This window comes from Trichoplusia ni, chromosome 15 (genome assembly GCF_003590095.1).
Source record: "Trichoplusia ni isolate ovarian cell line Hi5 chromosome 15, tn1, whole genome shotgun sequence".
Classification (NCBI taxonomy): Eukaryota; Metazoa; Arthropoda; class Insecta; order Lepidoptera; family Noctuidae; genus Trichoplusia; species Trichoplusia ni.
The window spans coordinates 7,930,942-7,952,672 of NC_039492.1; the positions used below are offsets into that span (position 1 = coordinate 7,930,942).

Sequence of the window (21,731 nt, forward strand, 5' to 3'; positions counted from 1 at the left end):
CCTACAAAATTAAATGGTTTTTTTTGTGTGTGTACGATTTATAGGTACTTTGTATAAATTGTAACTTACAAAAAAACAACATTTGAATAATGTTTTCGGAATAAATATTGTGTGGCATTCAAAAGTCACTGCTAATTCAAAGAATTAAAAAGAGTTTCCATTTTAAATCAATCTGCTACTGATAAATGAACAGTTTGTTTATTGATAGATGCGTGAACAGAGATGGATTACAATTTACATAAATTACATCCGTAAACAACAAACTAATCAAAACATTAACGTACGTTTATTTTAATCCTTTAAAACACATTCTCAATATTTTTTATTTTTTCAGATTGTATAATTTAATGACTTTCCCATGCATATATTTCGAAGTATGTTTATTTGTTAAAGTTAACTGTCATAGTTAATAAAAAGTTTGATTTATTTATTATTTAATTTAATTATATTTAATTAATAGTATATTATTATATAACTAATAGATGATCCCTAGCGGACCAGGGCTAGGTCATGCGGGGAGGCCGCTGGCGTCGCGCAGGTGCGGCCCGCGCCCGGCCCGGGGCCGCATTCGCAGCGCGCGGAGGCGCGGGCACGCCGCGGCGCGCGCCCGCCCGCCTCGACGCGCTCATGGAGCCGCCGTGGGAGCTCGAGCTGGAGCTGCGGCGGCACATCGAGAACTGCGCCTGCACCTGCGACCACATGGGCTACGGGAACTATATGGACTACCAGGTGGCGCCGGCGGCGCACGCCTGCCTGTGCCGCGCGATCACCTCTCCGCACGCCCACGTACGTGTTGTTACCTCGCGCCGGCCGCGCGCGCCCTCCCCGCATGACCTAGCCCTGGTCCGCTAGGGATCATCTCCTCGCTGACTTGTTTTGTGTTCGTATTATGTCATTTCAACTGCATAACGTAGTTAACGGTTACTAAGTACCTACTTGTGATTTATGTAACACTATTTGTTGTATGTTGAAGTGAAGTTAATATAGTTTATCACCCAATCACTCATCCATTTTGTTTTATTTTGATTTACGTTTCCATTTCTTTGATGCTATATTTTCGTTTGTTCGTAAGTAAACATCACGTCGATTTCAATCTCTAGAAAACATGCTCTAAAACTGAAAACAACATCAATGTCCTTGACTCCCCAATAGTACCTACCTACAGTGATTATAAGATCTTAGTCTTTACTCTAGATAAATAAACCTAGGGTATTAGTAAACCTATATTGAGGTGAACAAATATGTGACCTGTTTGACCCTTAAGAGATATCTTAGCGCCAGCCACTTTTCATTAAATTTGCGTCTTGCGTATCCATAACAAGGCTACTAAAACCAACTTAAAAATGCGACGACAAAAATACATTGATTAGTTTTCAAATTCGCAATGAAAGCCTACTTCGCTACTCGGATTTGAGAATCTGGTAAATGAATATCAGGTTACAATCAAAACTCATTCTTATGTGATAGTACTTAGACATGTTTTCCCGCAGCTCCATTCTAATTGAATGGCTCGTTAATTTCCTTTGGAGCTGGAGTTTTCTTCCGGTGTAAAAGTAAGGAGAATTCTAACCGGATCTTAACTTCCTCTTTCTGGGAATTATATTACACCATGTACCTCGAAATATTCTGTTCGGCGATAAGTATATGGAATTAAAAACACAGGAACCGCCATAATTTCATAAAGGAGGCTGGAACTTCTATAAATCAACAAAGGAAAATCAGTTATTGCTATCAGATTGATCTTTACACGGAATATTACTTTCAGCGTGCGGCTTGAGCGGTGCACTTGACTTTTATATTAATTTTTACAGGGTTTGCAGAAGACTTGCCCTGTTTTCAACTGTATGTTGTTGGTAGTCTCTTCATTGCAAAAAGTATTTACTTAGAACAGGCTTTGTCAAATTGACTACCATTATTTAAATGCTTAATTAGAAGCTAAATGAAAATGTTTGTCGTCTGGTGTGGTGGGTCGTAACCATACTGTAGCAAGTTTTTATAAATTTTGAATATAATTGTGGTACCTGGCCGAAATAAATAGGACTCAGCATGTCACTCACATTTTTAAATAGGATGTATTTTTTTAATCAAATCCATTAAAAATCACTTTACACCACTGCAATGATAAAGACTATTCAAAAAATATCGTACTAAGTAGATGCGTACCTAGATTAAATTCCATGACTTACTCTTAAAATAGATTCTTAAATAAACTTAGAAGTTACTTGCTACAAGTTAATTACATTAACTACGCATTTACAAGTTATAAAAGCTATTCAGTTTCTTCACAAACCCTAGAAAAATAAGCGCGAGAAACTGCGCGACGTATATGGTTTTATTATAAAACTAAGGTGTCAAGAAGCCAGAAGTCCCTACTTAAAATTATACACGTGTACTCGAATCATGCTTGAATTACATTTTCGTTATTTACATTAATAGTCAGTCCTCAAACAGTTTTAATGCATTTTAAAGGTTTATCGTTTCCACACCTTAGAGTTTGTCTATATAATTAACTTGGGAGACACGCAAAAATAAACTGAATACTAAGATTTGAACAATTAGATTGATTTTTAAATACAAGAGAGCGTTATTTACGTGCTTAAGTTCAGTAATCTAAGCATCATATCATAATGGTCGGTGTGATAATTTTTAAAACTTACTTAACTGTGTAATAGAGTTTGCAATGTCAAGACTTAACATGCCTACATTGTAAATCTGTTGATTTGTATAAAAGTTGATTTCGTTCAACCTATACCTACTAGTTGATTGCGACGTGCCTACGAGTTTATTATACATTGGTGAGCGCATATTTCAAAGTTAGTTTCTTGACCTGTTCAGCAGTTTAATGAAGTCAATTTGTCAAGTTTTTATTAATAGGATTTGATCAAAGTAATGATCATAAAACTAAAAATCAAAATATAAACCTTTTTTTTTTAAATCAGCATATACCTAATAAGCTTTAAATAAACTTAGTGTAAGGTACCTACCTTACTAAAGATCATGCTTAATGCAATTTCACAATTCGATCGGGCGGTTAAGAGTTTTTCTAAGAAATCACATACTTTCTGCCAAGTTAAATTTTTTAACGACACTTATGAAGAAAACTTAAAAAAGGAGTCTTATTCAATCCATTGATGATGCAAGCCATGTTAGTACATTGTTAAATACAATAGGGTATCTGACGAAACATATCCAGAAGTGAAGACACTTGCCAGTAAAAAAAGTGTACTGGCAACTACAAGTCACACGGGATTTCAATCCACTGTAAATTCTTCGCTTTTTATTTGTGATACAATAAAAATACGTATTTAATATTTTTGGAAACATATCTGTCAATCGATTGTATTGAAATATTCGAACACCCTCTTATACCCGTTACACGATACTCATAGACAATCTTAGGATCTCTTTTCATATTGTGTTTTATCACAAGCGTAACGACAATCTTAATTAAATCACGGATCATGTGAAGCAACCTGGTTTAAACCCGGTCGCTCATCATAATCCCTTGTCTCTCGAGTCTGAGGATTTCGACTCATCTTGAAACTAGCTTGTCACGCCTTCGCCCCGTTCGCCAATTATCTCGGTGTTAGACCACACACTTATGTGCACAACGTAGAGCTTAATAGGAATATGTAGGGAACATAATATTGTGATTAGTTGTACCGCTTATGTGTAAAGTTTGGCTCTGGTACCTAAATCTTTTAATTTTTGGGACCAATTCATGATTAATTTTCACTCATTTGGTATCTAAATATAGCATGTGTGTTTATAGTATCAAATAATATCACACTCGTTTTACACCTCATTTTAGTAATTTGCCGGTTATTTTTCATTTTACAATATGTAAGTCGATCCTACACACCTACATACACGTTTCACATATATGTCCGCTCACTGCATTGCCCAACATACCTAATACTTTTAGTGACCTTTGGGTTACCCCATTTTGGTCGACGCTTGCCAAAAATCTGGATTCCACATTCTCTTTGCGCCACATCCGTGAACAAAATAACAAAAACAAGCTTTAAATAACACAAATCGTTTTGTATTTTTTATTTAAATACTGTGTGTTTAAACACTTCTTTCGTAAAGGGAAAAGGTATTGCGATAAAATGAATAACACAACAGGTTGATCTGCATTATATATTTAAGTGTCTATTTCTAGCAGACTCTTTCTATAAGCAACCATAATTTGAATGGGCAGTTTGTCTTGTCTATATTGCTAGACACCACCTTTGAGTTACTAATTGATCTGACTGAAAGCTGACTAATATACCACAAATTAATTAATAATGTGGAACTTTGCTTCCCTACCTTGCGGTATAGTGGTTTCTAAAGAATAGTTTTAACTAGTGAACCTCTATCTATCACAAAATGGTAATTACCGCATGTGCAAGGCTCGGCGCGGCGCACCGCCCGGCCGCGTCCGTCGTGGTCAATGCGGTTATCAACGCTCCGCGCCGCCCGGCCGGGCGCTGCAACGCTACTGTTACGCGGATTAACATCTTCCTACATGTAGTACCGTATGTCAACTCAGGATTTAATAATTTTGTTCTACATGTTACGTTGAAGAGAAATGTATTCGCATTTTATGTAACAAATCATTAGATACTAAAACCAGATCTACTCGAAGTGTTATATTGAAACCTACCTCCAAGAACCACCTAGTATTGCTGCCTTAGCTCGATATGTAAGCACTGCTAACTTAAGGATGCTTATACCTGTACCCAAGCTAAGATAAACAATGGAAAACTATTCATACATATACATCTATCCATATGAAATCGAGGTACATTTTAAAATGAGTCACATAGATATGTTTCCCCTATTTTCTAATAGGATGGGCGCGCTATCAGGGAAGAAAAGTTTAAGTAGTCTTACAGGTAAGAGGCCGAACCAAAAAGGAAGGAAAACATCAGATATCTCTTCCTTAATCATGGCGGGTAAAAGGCGTACCTCGCTCGCCGTTTTTAACAAATATTTTCCTGGAACCTTTTTATGAGTTCCTTTTGGTATACTTAGGTATTAGGGGAAACTTGACGTTGAAAATATAAATATCTTATTCACGCATCGCTGTTTATGTATAGCCGGCATCACAGTGGTCTCTCGTTTACTTAGAACTTTTATCTTTCCGGTTGTCAGCTCGCTATTTGCACTGTTTGAAACAGACAATCCATATTGAGATATCGATCTGTGCTATCTTTGTAGAACATTAGAGCAGTCGTGTGGTCATGAGGGTCGGCGTGGATCAGCTAATTTTAAGGGATGACCTAGTTGAAAAATTCGGTCATCCAAAAGAGAATTTACTCAAAACAATGACATTAGCAACGACCGTTTAGAAGTATTTTGGTATAAATCATTAATAACAGGGGCCTTCCGTTTTTTTGTTCATATTATGAATGTTTGGATGCAAATTGCACTAGCTCCTGTTGTTATTTGAATAAACGAGACTCTACATTTCCTTTTTCAATAGTAACCTAGAGTTATTTATAGCTTACTATATACCAAGTAAGTAAAAGAAGTCTCGGACGTTATAAAATTGTCCACAGCTGCTTGGCAGGATAACTTGCAAAAAAAGATAGTAGGTACCCAGACTACCCAGTTATTAAGCATTTTGTTGGACACACAACGACTCTTAGAAAATAGATCCTAACCCTCGCACAATGCTTATTTATAAAACGAGCCCTTTTTAAAACACGGATCACTGAGTTCAAAATTCTTTAGGTAGGTATAATTAGGTGGCATACCTAAGTGTAAGCAGTGCGGTATGACCCATAGATGATAAAGGTGAAACCGCGCTCGCAGCGTTTTGTTCAGCAATATTATTTATTGCAAAGCATCCTTCTATACTAAGACAGACAGCTTATCAGGGCCCCATTTCTGCTATTTACAATAGCCGATGAATGCTGTAGAGCTTATCTCTAGAAGACCTGGGCCTGTTAGTTAGTCGTGCCATGAGCTGACACTCAGTTAAATCGGGAAGACGATATTAACACATAAAAAGACGTTTGGGACATTCTTTGTAAGTGCAAGTAGCAAGTTAAGTATGCAAGTACCGTTTCTAAATATAAATTAGTAAGAGATGTAATTGATTCATATTCATATTATGCCCGATAACCAGCGGTATTATTTAAAACGGTAACCGCGGCCCTGGTACACAAAGGGCAAAATAAGGAAGAACATGAGTGGGTTTTAGTCAGTAAAAGTCTGACACTCCCTTCCGCTCAACCTAAAGCAGGAGAAGCCATTATTTTGATGAATTCTCATCCGAAGAAAAGAATTGAACTATAAAAAGCTATCTGTCTGTCTGTATCCATATTTCACGAAATAAAGGTTTGAATTTGAATTTGAACAAATAAAATACCGTAGTTCCAGAGTATGTAGGTATCTTATACTTTGGAATTAGTAATTTTGATTTAATTTTAAACCAGTAAAATAAGTAAAGTTTTGAATAATTCATATCACAAATTACACGATCATATTCAAAGAGAAAGCTATCAAAAAAACCACTTCCAACAAAATCTATTTTTAACAAGTAGGTATTTATAGAAGATATAATTAACCGCATAGAAAAATTAAACAAAATAAGTGTTGTCTAACAGGCTGTCATGTGTGTGATCATCACTCGGTCCACATAGCATCCAGGTCCGTGTTCCATAAAGGCGTCACGGGTGGCCGGCTAGTTGTAGGTGAGGTTACGATGGGGACGCAAATCTCACGCAACATTATGTCGTTGCGGGGTTCAGTGGGGGCACAGTTGGCGCGGGCCGTGGCCTGTGAGCGCGGCCGGGCCTCGCTCCGGGCCCGCGAGCCCGCTGTCTGCCATGCAGCGAATCGATGCAGCTCCGCCCCCGCACCTGCTTCGCCCCGCCGACTATGTTTTGACGATTTTACGCGCCTTCGTTTGGTAAACATTACAATCACCGTATTCGTAAGAGATTTATTTAATGTACATTCAAGTTTTAAAACTCTCTTTAAAATAATAAAAATCTCATATTGTTAGTTTAGCAGGTTGACAACTACGTTAAATCATTTAACTTTTAAAATAAACTAGTCTATTCTTCTCAACATTTCGTATTTAGGTTACCACACCACAGTTTGATTATAAGTACGTAGATTAAGGTTGTTCGTTATTCTGATATTAATATACCTACTACAAGTAAACGTCTAACCCCCGGGAGAAGGTCGAACTGGTTAAACTATATAAAAGATTGGTAAATAGCTTACAACAAACTTTTGTTTTTTTTTTATTTAACAGAAAAAATACCTATCGTTTTTTTTAATATAGGTATTTACGTAGTGCCTGGTTAGGTAACCATCTGCATTATATACTAAAATTACAATTACAGCTCAGTTTTGGGGGTTTGTTTAGCGCTAAGCTTACCTAAACTGCTAGTACTCGTAACATTACCGTAACCAATTTGCAGATATTTTGTTGCATAAAATCCTTGTTTCCTATTTCAACGGGGTACTTATTTAATATGGGAATTTAGGTACTTTACATTAAGTGGATGGCATTTGGCATTACGCAATCGAGCCATAATGTGTACCGTTAGTAATGGTTAAGTATAGCGGTTTACCAGCTTTGTAAAGGCAGTCACTCTTTATGGCTGATTCGTTGTTCAAAATAATACGATCAACATATGGCCGTGAGGACTGGAGCTTATATACTCGTAGCTCTTTTTGTATCATATGATACGTGAGATCCCGACTGGTGTTTACGGAAAATGACTCTTAAAAGTCATCATTTGCGAAATCATAATAAACAATACGCCAAATAATTTTCAATCTATGATTAAGATCAGCTGTAAATTTTGAGTTCCTCTCGTACAGAGAGGTAAGTTTCAGTTAAGATTTAAATCCAGGCAAATGGGTGCCTTCGCGCCAGTTCTCTCTGTAAATGGGTCAGAAGCTATTCAGGCTCGCCCTGCGCCCCTCCCCCCTTCAGACTCATCCCCTAACTGTGTGTGCCCCTTGCATAATTGAACACGCGGCAAATTATTGTCACGCCTGAATCGACTGATATGAACGCTTGACAATATGCTCTGCTGAAATCACTGTAAAATAAACCTTTTCAAATTTGCAGCCGGGTTTTCGTACTGAATATATATATCCATCGTTCTTATATAGACGTTTTATTTCTTTATTTTAATTTCATGTGATTTACGTACGTATCGTATTTGAATAAAATTACTTTAATAAGATTATAATAATGCTGTAAGACTTACTTATAAGATCTCATGTGTGTGTAATGTGTAGGCATATCCGTTTAGCTAAGCCTGATGCCGCAACAACGAGAATGTGTCAGTCACTTTAATCCATTGTTATTTAACCGTCTCGCGTCTGCAAGATTTATATGTAATCAGGAAACACGATGTGTGATAAAACAGACGAGAGCGGCGTCGTACCTACTAAATAACTTATTAAATACATTCACCATGTAGTATCTAGTGTTCTTACTTAATTTTTCACTTTCTAATTTATTTTAGATAAACTGGACTCTTCGAGCAATTTATTAGGAAAATGCCTCAAATTTACTCCAATTTCAATTTATACATCGGCCATTGTAAATAGCGGATTGGGGACTTATTTAGTAACGCATGCTGGCACTTCATTACTTCGCCTATAGTAGATAAGTAGTAAGGTCTTAACAATTCGACAAATTAAACCTTACTGCTTAACATTAAATTGGATTCCATTGTAGTACTTAATCCTGTAAAAAAATAGATAGGAAACTACGACTATAAAACAAAGCTAGAGACGCGCCTAATTATTGTTTAACCGAATACCGAATTGTATTCGGTTTAACCGTTACTGAGCCGCATGTTGCTGATTTATTTATTCGGATAACCATTTCATTGTTTTGCCTCGTAATAACCGTTCTAACACATCCAAGTACAAATCAGTAAAAAATTCAATAACCGAAATTTGGAAACTTTACTTTTTGAATAAAAAAGAATACAGTTTTATTGACTGTCATTTAGTATTTTTATTTTTTTCTCAACCTAGCTAGCAATGCGGATACCATCCGTATGAAAATGCCTCAGGGTTCCTTTTGTTTATTTTGGGAGATATTTTGAACTTGTGATTGTGGTAGTATTAGGTACTACCACAATCACAAGTTCAAGCCTTTATAAAAATCAAATAAATCATATAAAGGCTTGTTGAAGGTATTTCAATTTTGACGTTAAGTTACACATGGGAAATATATTTTAATTTGTAGGTAAAGTAAACTTGATATTTTTAGTCATTTTGTTTAAAGTATTTATTTTGGGTTACAACACAAGAAGTTGGATTTTTTTATTTATACATCTTAATAAATCAAAAATATTCTGCATCCGTCGAATTCTCTGAATACAAAACGAATGTTCGGCACATCTGTAGTAAAACGAAACCAAATCATCAAAACAAAAGAATGGTTTTATTATTAAATTGTTTTTTTTTATAATAATAATCACTGTTCAATATATTATCGGTAATATTACTAACTTTGTGAGCACAAGCTTGTAATTAATCTGAATAATCAGAGTGTAGTTCTTTGTTTATAACTTCTACTCGACGCTGCCCCTCGCACACGTGCTATTTGCGTGAAATAGAAGGCTGAATTCCTAATAAGACACTGATCAATCATCATTTTTCTTTTTACAGGCTGCAGTGCCAGAAGGAATGACATTTTCGGGTCCGCTGCCGGATGTAGCCGAAAGGTGTGGGCGCTGGGCGCCTGACTCCCTTTCGGCCTCGGCATCGGGCAGTTCGGATGAAAAGCCGACACCGCGTCGACCACGGTGGCGGATCGCTCTAGCTGCACTCGTCGTGCTGGCCGCGCTCGGTGCTGCTCTAGCGTTGCCGCTCGCACTTGGTGGCGGAGGACGAGCCACTCCGGAACAGCGCCTCACAACTGTCCGCCGAATGCTACGAGACTCACCTTTAGTAGATGGTCATAATGATTTAGCATGGAACGTTCGGAAATTTTTACATAACAGAATAGGCGACTTCAATTTGAGTGCCGGTCTTGACGGAATTGAACCTTGGGCTAAGTCGCGCTGGTCGCATACGGATATCCCACGGCTGAGACTCGGTCAGGTTGGTGCTCAATTTTGGTCAGCTTACGTGCCGTGCGGCGCGAGGGACCGGGACGCTGTTCAACTTGCTCTTGAACAAATGGACGTTATAAAGCGCATTGTGGAATTGAATGCAGCGCACTTGGCGCTAGTGACCGACGCGGCGGAACTTCTGGATGCCCATCGCGACGGTCGCATTGCGTCTCTCATTGGTGTGGAGGGTGGTCACGCTCTTGGAGATTCACTCGCAGTACTCCGGGCGTTCTATCAGCTCGGTGCTCGTTACCTTACTGTAACACATACTTGCGATACTCGATGGGCACGCGCTGCTGGCACATCTGGAGGACTTAGCGAATTTGGACGTGCTGTCGTGCGAGAAATGAATCGTCTTGGTATGATTGTAGATCTTTCGCATGCCGGTGAAGAGACAGCACGTGACGCTTTAGAAATGTCACAAGCGCCTGTAGTATTCTCGCATTCGGGAGCCGCTGCCCTTTGCAATTCAAGTAGAAACGTTCCCGATGAGTTACTCCGTATGATTGCGGCGAATGGTGGAGTTGTCATGATAAATTTCTATGCAAAACTTGTGACGTGCGGGGAACGAGCAACTTTAGAGGACGTGGTTGCTCACATAAACCATGTGAGAAGGGTTGCTGGCGTAGAACACGTTGGTTTGGGCGCAGGCTACGATGGCATCGACGCGCCACCCGAAGGGTTAGAAGATGTGTCTCGGTATCCTCACCTGCTGCAGAGCTGCTCCGAGACCCTGACTGGAGCGAGGAGGACGTGCGCAAGCTGGCGGGCATGAACGTGGTGCGCGTGTTGCAGCACGTGGAGCGAGTACGCGACCAATGGCGGCGCGCCGCCGTGCTACCGGGAGAAGAATCGGCGGGCGCGCGCCGCGGCGACTGCGTGTACGGGCCTGCGTGACGCAGGCTACGAGCCGCGCGTTCCCGCGGCCCCCCTCGTACTGCTCAATATTGACACTTGTTGAACGTAGTTATACATGTATATTAGTGTCCAAATGTGATTTAGCGATTAAAGTAATCTTTACCTGAACCTGAATGCACAAATTGTTTAGCTAAGGAGCCGCGCGCGCTGGGCGCTTCGTCTCGGCGTCGGCCGCGGTCTGCCCGCTGAACTCTTCTCCATCCATGCACTCGACTTCGTTGACGAAAGCCCAATGCGATCCGCGATTTATAATGATGTGAGCCATTGATGATATAAAAGGAATATGTGTTTATAGAAAAATAAATATTCTTTATTTATAATAAGGAATTGTTTTATTTTTTGATATTTCGTAACCCGGAGCGACTGCCTATTTGACCTCCTCAACCCAGTTACCTGGGCAACACGATACCCCTTAGTTAGACTAGTTGCCAGACTTACACACAATTTAACGTTCCTTCCGAAACACGGAGGAACTCGTTATGAAAAAGTTGTTCAACCATCTACGGAAAAGCTTAGCCAGGAGCTCCTCAGCAGGCATGTGAACTATTAAAATATGGTCGATATCAGTAATGTAAAATGTATGTAGGTATTGGAAGGTAAGTCAAATATTAAACCTACGTATCGAACAAAACCAATCTTGTCCACCATGCTTATATACCAACCTGGATGTTTAACGGTATCCAAGTTTATGTAGGTCTCTCTGCAAGTAGGTATCTTCCATCTGCAAGTACGTATCTCTTAAAAAACCTAAATCTTACCCAGTTACCCGAACTTAATATGCCGACTTCATATGCTAGCTGAGAGGAGGATAGGAAGCAAATAACGAACGAGTGGGATGCACGGGCTTGGGTTCGATCCCTGCATGAAACAGTATTTGTTTATTTATTTTTATTGGGACAACAAACAGTTTATGATATATCTACTAGCTAGGTCTAGAAAACATACTTCTTCGAAAGTAATCACTTATGTTATGTATTTCAACACAAACCAAGCATAAAATACCAGAAACGTGGAAATAAATATTATTTATTTCTCTATGGAATCAATGTCATTGACTCACACAAAATACCCACGAACTGACACTGCCTGAAATGAATATTGCCAAGTTTATGGATTTGCCCATCGGAAGGAAACTACGTTTTATAAAATAAATTTCTTCGTCGGCCATACTAGTAGTAAATCAAAACAGTAACACTAGCTCGAGCCGTAGTTGAGATATGCTAATTTGTTTAAATTGTTACAGCCGGCAATGTATTTTTTTTTAATTCGTGTTAGAGTTAAAATATTTTTACTACCCGTAGCCAATTTTATGGTGGGTAGTTCAGGGAATGTGAGGAATAAGATAGTATAAAATTTTGGCTTTCGTTGGGGGTTGCACAAAGTTTTTATTCTTTGTCCATATACTTTTTACTGTTTAGTTTTTAAATTCAAGGTTAGCTTTACGGGGTCTTTATCTAGCTAAATGGATCTTTAATTTAAAAACTAGCAACATTGACGCGGAACCAGCTGCTAGAAAACCTGTCACGAAGATGTCACTGTCACAGATGTCACTTACAATAATCTGGACTATTCACTCAAGCAGGACTGACGATTGAAGTGACTTTTAATTGGAAATACATTTATTTATCAGTGCCGTTAACTAAAAATACTAGTGTCTTGAATAGTGGCAAAATAATCAGTGCACGGTATATGTAAACTAAGAAATAAATTAGTGCATATTTAAGGTAAGTTGTGCAAATAAATTAGGTACTCAGTATTTTGATTTCTGGGAAACTGTAGGTAATAAAAGTGTTTGTGTCCATCAAACGCATCTTGCACGTTAATTTCATAAACTTCCTCATATTGCATGCAGCGTTACCTTGATCGAAGATGGATCCCAAGCAAGGTTTGTTTGACGAGCTAAGTTTACGTAGTTGTTGGTGTTATTGATATCATAATCAAACACTTAAGAACAATCGCACGTTATTTATGTGAGTTTTGATTTATAATAAATTTGTTTATAGTATTGTCTTATATTTTGTGATCCTAAATTCGTGTTGCATCACAAGTAGGTGGTTAAATCAACCTTATTAACTGCCTCATTTAATAGTAACCTGTTTCGTAAGTGTTCACTTGTGATATATACATATTATATTTAGTTCATGTTCTAATCTGGTTTGTTGTCTAATTTATTTATATTATTTTTGTATAAATTCTTTGCAAGTTCTGGTCAAGGTTATCATGTTACTAAATCAGGTGTTTAAATATATTCAATATAAAAATAAAATAAGAGAAAAAGCAATTTTTTCTGTTTTCTTTTTCATAGAAATTAATGTTGCACACATTAACTTGTATGATATTATTAGTAACCAAATAGATCATTAATGAATTTTTGTGTTAGATGTTTCAACTTGCATATTGTTTGTAGATACATTTAATGAATCTGTCTCAACAATAATAGAGAGAAAAGTGAGAGGTTGGCTAAGTGGAGTGATAGACGACATGAGACGAAGTAGTCCAGTACAACAGTGGCTGGATTCTCTACCTGCTGATGCACAAGCAGAGCCAGAAACCTCAAGTGATGAAGTAAAGCCAACAGAACCAAAGTCTGATGACAGTAAAGCTGAGGAGTCAGTGACTGAAAACACAGTCATAGAGCCCAACAAAGATAAAACCCTGGCAGACGAAAGCTTAGATGTTCCTAATGTCAAAGAACCATGGAAGAGAAAATCACTTGACAGTGGATTGCTAACCAGCACTCCACAAAAGACAAATGTTAAAAGACTGCAAAGGGACCACTCTCTGCAGTCTGAAGTATATACTCCAAAGTTTAAGAACCCTTTGCTTAGAGATCATTCTCTCCAGGTCAGTGCAACACAACATTTAATATAGAATTTAAGTGCAACTCCTTTTTGCTAATAATTTTTTTATTTGCAGTCAGACAATAGTGGATCAAGTGGCAGTTCAGTTTTGAATGTGTTGGGAGCTCGAAAAGTTGATGCAGAATCTGTTTTGCTAGCATTGGGCTTTGGACCAAGTGAAAAACAACAAAAATTACAAAGAATACCTGACAGGTTTTTAGCTCCATCAAAAGTTAGTTTTTTTATCTTTAATCAAAGCATGAATGGAAACCGGTTATGAAAAAGAAAAGATCTATAAACAGAGTCAGAAACATTTTTTAATTTTTGAAAATGATAATAAGGATACTTTCGAAATTTGAAGTAAAAAGATTTTACATTACAACACTAGACTGACTATTACAATTTACAATAATTGAAAACTGTTATGGTGTCATGTATAATTGAGCATCTGTAATAAATTATTTTTCTAGCTAAAAGGCATCAGCACTGAAGATTTTATAAAGAATGAACAACATTCAATGCGCATGCATGACTGTGGTATATTTGGATACAGGGGTCTAACTGGTAAGTCACAACTTTTGTGTTGCATATTTGCTTTGGGATAACAGAAACAAACCCATAATATCTTAACAAAATGTGTAGCTGGTGTATAGCTGGTGCTTTTATTAACAATTCATTGGAATATTTTGGTTTTAAATTAACTTAGTTAATGACTCAAATCAGAGGTCGAAAAAAAACTAACAACCCCTGCTATATCAATAGTACTTCAATCATCAAACTGAAGTTTTTGCTATGATTATTGCAATGTGCCTGGTACTAAAGATCATTAGGTAGGTAATAATTCAAAAGGGTCTGTTAACTATTTCATTACAAGAAATTCTTGATGAGCAGTTCAATTAGCACTACTACACAAGTGGCTACTGGATCGCAGTTGTTATCATATTGGACCTAATGACCTTATTCCGATGATGCTAATCTGTTTACAATTCTGCTTAGTCTACCGCAATACTGCGCAAATTGTGAAACATAAATACTGCAAATCACTCTGCAGTAGTTAAAGCATAATTTTCTCTATATTTCTCTATATAACGATTATTAAATTTTTGCCCAAACATCATTCGGATTTTAAAATGTGGAGTCATATGGGGATAAACATTATCTAACCTAACTGACCTTGAAACTCGGAACTATATTTGTTCATTGAATTATCGGGTTATATTTAGTTAGTATGTTAGTATTTATATTAAATAAAGTAATTAGGTAAGCTAAAGAGTCGAGCGGGAATAATGCTGCACTGTAGGAAAATTATTAACTTTTCGAATGCCACGTCGGTCACCTGTGACTGACGAACGAGACACCTCATTGTAATAGCTGACTCGCTGTTCAGTGTTAAGATAATATACTTGTGTATGTCCCGAATATCTTTAGCGAATCTAACTATTAATTAATTAACCTTATTACCTAATTAGCGCTATTCTGGTAAATGGTACTAACAATGGTAACAATTTTAATAATATCACTAACAGACCCAAAGAGAATCTAACCACTTGAGAGCCGATAGGCTTATTTCTTCTAAGAACGCGACTCACAACAGCGGGTCGGGGAGTGAAGAAAAATGCGCGCTTGTGATTGGCTAATGCAACAATGTCAGTACAAATATTTCTGCAAAGTGCCGTTCAATAATTTTTTTCCAAATTAATCGATATCGATAAATCGACTTTATGATTCTTTTAATTCGACTATTAATGTGTCATACAAATAGTCGTAGAAATACCCTATTTAAATGAAAGGTAATGATGGTAAAATAAAATAATGTATAAATGTGATTTTGTTAAAAACTTCATATAATCTATAATTGCCATGTGCAAAATGTACTAGAACGGCCCTTATTATTGAGGTTGTGAAATAGATATGCAACTTGATGTGGTTGTAGGTGGTGGTAGGTAATGTGCACAGTAGGTATGTAAAGTAGTACCATTAGGATAAAAAATGATACACCAAACAAAAATAAAATGTTTAATCAACTTTATCCAACCGTATTTTTTTTAATTTTAAAGACACAAACAAACACAAACCTTCAAAACTTTCAAAGCCAAAGAGATTTAATTAAGAGTTCTTAAAAAAACACTCACAATTCTGACGCTCTCAAAATGATATTATAGTAAAGGTGGTGGTAACGAAAAACTAGAATTTAAATATTAATGAACAAACCGAAATAAGTTATTACTGATTTTTAAAATGAATAAGTTTAGTGTAAGTTTTGCGTATAAAAGCTTTAGGGTCCTGATTGTGCTTAGTTAAAAATGACAATCGAGCGTCTACGTACTTTTGGATTATGCATTTTGTTAAATCAATCAAGTGATTAGAGCTTTCTACTTCAAATTGATGAAATAATATTTCCGGGAATAATTTTTTCCCGATGAACGATTTCATAACTAATCGGATGAAGTAATCTGTATTACATTTTGAGGGCAGTACTTTGGATCCGTTTTCTTTGATCGCCCTCTTTATGTACATTTCACAACGGCGACAAATTTCTATAACGGTGGTGGAACCATAAAGTAACTTGTTCTTATTTAGATCTTTTTGGTACTGTAAGGAGTTAACATTTTCTAAGCCAATCAAAGCTCCAATACACGTTTGACATTTTAATTTCTTTATCAATGCATGGACGGTGTAGCCGGCCATGTATTCAAGAACCCTTTCACCAAATTCTGAAACGTGTGTAAGATCTTCAAGTTCAGGAAAATCTACATTTTCGCTTTCAATTGACTTTTCATGTGTGTCTGTAAGGTCTCTGTATCGTGTTGTGACATTGATACGATCCACTGGTGATGTACATTGCAAAATAGACATTTGATGTAAAGCAGAGCAATTTCCACTGCCGCTATTTCTTATTTGTGCATAGGTGAGAAGCTTTTTATAAATACTCTCGAACTGTCGAGCGCTGGGATTATTGTTTGAACCCCCATGACATCTTACACTTCCAAAAAAATGCTCCAAATGATCCTGGCTGATTTTGTGGAGTGGTAAGTATTTTAATGCGTAGTTTGGATTTACAACGAGGTCCTGGATAAGGTATATCGCACTTTCGATACATACACAAAATCCTAGAAATCCAGTATATCTTGGTGATTTTATGAGTAGAACAGTTTGATCAGTATTTTTTATTTTTATCTGAGTAGACAAGTTTAATAAAGTATCTTTTGAAGCCCTAAGTTTTACTAGCACATTGGTTGCATTTTCAACATTTACCGCCCTTTTCAGGCCGTAACCGTGGGTATGCGAGTCTAGGATATCAAATAGGTCATTTATCAAGTCCAAAAAACGTGCTGTCGGTGTAACCTGCTCAAATTCCCGTAAATTGAGTTGTTCCTTGCAAAACATGAGTGAATCTGACACACTCTTGCTAAAAATTTGGGTAGCCAAGCTCACTTTCATTATTTTACTTTTAAAAAATATGTGAGCTGCTCTGATGCGATTAGCAAGATGAAAATTTTCTGCTTCTTGCAAATTATGTAAATTTACAAGGTGTTGCCAGGAAATGGTCTCACCATGTTTGTCTTGAAAATTTTTATAGCACTCGAACGCATTTCTTATTAGCTTTATCATGTGCGCCGGATCTAGAAATACTGCAATTTTATCATCATTGCTGGGGTTTTTAAAGGTAGTATTGAAATTACTACCTTCAAAAGAACAGCCTAACTTTTTGGCCATCGTCAAATTCGCTGGACAACCGTCAAATGTGACAGCTTTAATTCCAACACCAGCTTCTTCTACTAAATGAATGGCTTCCGTTAAAAGAGCCACTTTCTGCTCAGAGTTAACGCCATTTATTAAAAAATATCCAATTGGAATTTTCCAGGAAGCGTTGATCGGTACCAACAAAAATACTAGTGCTTCCTTGGCTTCATCTTGGCAATCTGTTTCCAAGCTGGTACCGAAACTAACGTGGCCATAATACCTCCGGCCTTGGGGGTGATATTCGACTCCGCTTCTTATAGCCATTTCATCAAATATAATAGTAGCGTAAAGTTTTTGTTTTGATTCTGTCGCTTTGATTTTAATGGCATCAATCGCCTCTTTCGTAAACCCTGGTTTACCATCAACCGACTGATACCACTTTCTGAGCGTGCTCGTGGCTGGTAAACATGTACTAAATGTTTTTCTTACAAAATTATATGCCTTTGGCGAATAGAAATGCAGTGTCAAAGCGAACGCTCGTAATTCTGGAGAGTATTTTAGTTTTGGCATATGTCCTGTTTTAGATTTAAGTATTTGACGTTTAACTAGTTCTCGATTTTGTACACCTATGCAGGATAAAATATTTTCATTTTCTTCGGTTATATAAGATTTTTGAGACAATGTATTTAAAATTTCTTTTAGATTCGCATTTTTTTTTACCAACACTCTATTTTTGTCTTGAAGCCTCTTTACATGTTTTTTCTTGTTATTTAGAGAATATATTAGATGGTCTATTTGTCGTTTCATTTTGCGTTTTCGTGGACTGAGCTCACCAATTTCTGGGTCTACTATTACTTTGGTATTCATTGTTGAACTCTGAAAATATAATAAGAAATATTAATAGTGGACTTAACAGAACTACTTAGTTATAAAGTAATATGTGAAATATTATAAAATTAAGCTTACGGGACTGTCATAAACATGGGAAGGCCTAAGAATGTGACTATCATCTAGTAGACCGCACGGCACAAGAGTCTGGTCTTCAATTATTGTATTAACTTCAGAATGCACTTCTGTTTTTGATGATAAACTCTAAAATTGAAAATATCGGGTACAACAACCGCAGTTACATTAAATTTAATCCACTGACCTATCATAAAAAAAATCAACTTACTTGGCCGGTATTGTGATGCGAAGGCCCAGGTACGTTAGTATTAGACTCAGTCAAACTATAAGGTGAAGCCTGTAATAAAATAATGTTTTATATTTATGTTTTGACTTTTCTTAGCATTTTATCAATAAAACAAATCGTACCAAAATTGGTAGAAACATTGTTGGTATTGCTGAACTAAATAAACGGCGACGTTGTTTTAAATACTCAAAACAATCAGGTGTGAAGTGCCTTGAACAGACAGCACTGTATTTCGTTGGGAACCAATTTTCCCTATTAATTTTATTCATCCACTTTTCTTTTAGTTCCGGAATCTTCGGAAACCTAAAATGAAAACATGTACTTAATTAATTGAGCAAAATAGTAATGAAATTCTTCATATAATTTTTCTTAAATTTTATTTTGTGATTATCGATATTTGTTTGAATTGACTTCAGCTAAAAGTAACAGCACTATTTTTTACGATAAACCTACAAATTGGAAGAAAGAGATACCCGCATTAGAATTGACTAATGAAAGAAAGAGACTTTTCCAAAAGACATAAACGCGCGTTTCTGCACCTTTGCATCTGTCACCCGCCATCCATTTTATCTTGACACATACAGATCTCGTATAACCTACAAAAATAAATAAAATAATCGTTCTGCTTACTTACCGGTGAAAAGTTATACCATCCTTTTTGTAACTCGATGTCTTGGAATGTTTCCCACACCACTTCACCGCACAAGAAGGCATTTTAATGCGTTTTAATTGCAAAATAATTTTAACAATTTACGATAATTTAGCGTGCGCACAGGTCTAACACTTGGACACAAACTAAAATGGTCACTCATACAGATAGCTTATATAGGCGACAAAATACTAATAGTTTTCGAACGTCAAAGCACTGGATGCGCCGTCAAGAGGTTTTATAGTCTTTGAACAGACCACTGCACGCCTGTTTGCCGCTTTATGAAACCTGTTTCTCCGGGTTGTCATAGGTCATATCAAGTTCCAGAAATCGCAGTACAGTAAGTATCTAACTATATTTATTGTGGTGTCTGTGCTATACTTTATTCATTTTTGGACTAAGATAAAATAACAAAACGTGTTTTCGCGTTTATAGATACAATAGCTTTATTTGAAATATTACCAACTAACACAAATACTTTACTAATCTTTTTTAAACAGATAATAAAATGATGAAGGTGATATGCTTTAAAAAGGTTAAAAAGAGTTTTAACCAGGTCACAGCAGACAATATCAAGTATTTGTCATAGCAAGTATTTTCAGCAATACAGTTCAGTTTCTAATTTCAGGGAATCCTCATGTTCCACCGTCGACAATTGTAGCTAAGATAATTGGATGTATACTCCAAGATGAAGTGTGTCGTGAAGAGGCGTTAATAAAATCGAGACATTCTATAGCCGACATGCGATCTCAGCCAAACATTAATGCAATTCTCGCCGCGCGTATGCGTAACAACTAACAAATTTGACCTCGCAGAACCATGTGGGTATACGCGTTATTTATGCATATTTTTGTTAATTATTTCAATTGACTATTACCGTTTGTTAAATATTATGTTATTGTGCAATCATTATTATAGAATTCCAAAACTAGCTCAAATTTTCGCTCAAACATTGTGATTATGATTCCGTAGATATAAAAATGAAATAGGTCGGTTTCTGAAAGGGACCGTCTATCTATACAAGGTGTAATTTATATAAAAAGCCGAAATTATTTGACCAATTAAGTACTCTCGGAGTTCTACAGCTTTACAAAAAGAGAAGGGAAATGTTGAGAACCACTTGCTGACAAGTCATAAGTGTAACCTAATTATCTTAACGATTAACCTTTTGATCGATCCTAGATATTGAAATAGATATGCCTTTATTAATCACAAGTCAAATCACTGATGGATTACCTTTATGAAGACAAAGCGTTTATTAATCAGTCAAGGTTAATGTTTATATATTTTAAATGATAATAATGTTTCTTCGATTGTGCAATAGAGTAGATGTAAGTATTGTTTTGACTTATTATAAGGAAAAATAAAATTGATGCATATGCATAATTTAAAGAATATCTTAAAATACTTAATTTTTATTAAAAAAAAAATACATATGTTTAAAAGACACTATACATAGTTATCTATTACCTAAAACGTACTTTATTAGAAATCTTAAATATTATTCTAAAAATTAAAAGTTTGATAGAAATTTCTGAGCTTATTGTGTAAATATTTAGAGAAAGACCTTGTATTTTCTTAAATTTCATGTTTTCTCATAGCAACTTATTCGATAATGACCTGAATTGTACTTATTATCAAAATTGATTCTTTATGTCGAATATTAATATTTGTACAAAATTTGCAGGTAGATCTACTATTTTGGTCATATCAAACTTGCCTATTAGGTAAATTATACTACTATAATATATTTCTGTAATCTAAGTAGATTTTTGTCTTTATGAGGATGTATGAAAAAAGCATTTATCAGTGTTACATCGCTGTGACTGTTGCAAGATATTTATGACTAATATTTTAGTGAGCGGTTTAAAACCCAGAGCGACGACGCGAGTCGCTATAAAAAGCTAGCGCTATCTGTGTTGTACCGCTGTCCGATGTTCCTCAGTCTGCGGTTTTAACGGATGTTTTGATACGGACATCCGCATTAAGATAATACCTATTTTAGCTCTAAGGATGATCCGTTGCAGATAATTTTATTTTAATGATATTTACTCTAAGTTATGGGGCTTAGAGCAGTTCTGAGGTTTGTGCCTTAACTTTATGGGTACTTTAAAATGTAAATGCCAAATCATTCCTATATTCTACTACTACCTGCTGCTACTGATAAACAATTCACAACTCGTCGTTTTAAAAAAATACACAAATCTTGTAGAATTAAAAAATATATTGATTCTTTCTTTATACTTATCATAAATAAATTTATTCAAAGATATTATATAGCATCAATCTCCCTTAATGTATAATTGTATATAAGATAGTTAATAGCTTTAACCAATCGATTACTTAAGGATTGA

General features: G+C 36.3%; 1 protein-coding gene and 1 pseudogene across 2 annotated transcripts; both read left to right on the top strand.

Moving 5' to 3' along the window:
• Window positions 1-592: 592 nt before the first annotated feature.
• Window positions 593-11,278, top strand: LOC113501121 (annotated as a pseudogene).
• A 1,335-nt stretch (window positions 11,279-12,613) lies between these two features.
• On the top strand, window positions 12,614-20,305 carry LOC113501276. Of its 2 annotated transcripts, XM_026882377.1 has the most exons (6): window positions 12,614-12,736; window positions 13,420-13,856; window positions 13,929-14,084; window positions 14,323-14,416; window positions 19,633-19,717; window positions 20,006-20,095. In XM_026882377.1, exons 2-6 carry the CDS (start codon window positions 13,494-13,496, stop codon window positions 20,040-20,042), a joined length of 735 nt encoding a protein of 244 aa, XP_026738178.1. In that variant the 5' UTR covers window positions 12,614-12,736; window positions 13,420-13,493; the 3' UTR covers window positions 20,043-20,095. The 2 variants fall into 2 exon arrangements, with proteins under 2 accessions (XP_026738178.1, XP_026738177.1); XM_026882376.1 differs by lacking the exon at window positions 19,633-19,717 and having other exon boundaries at window positions 20,006-20,305.
• The last annotated feature ends 1,426 nt before the right edge of the window (window positions 20,306-21,731 follow it).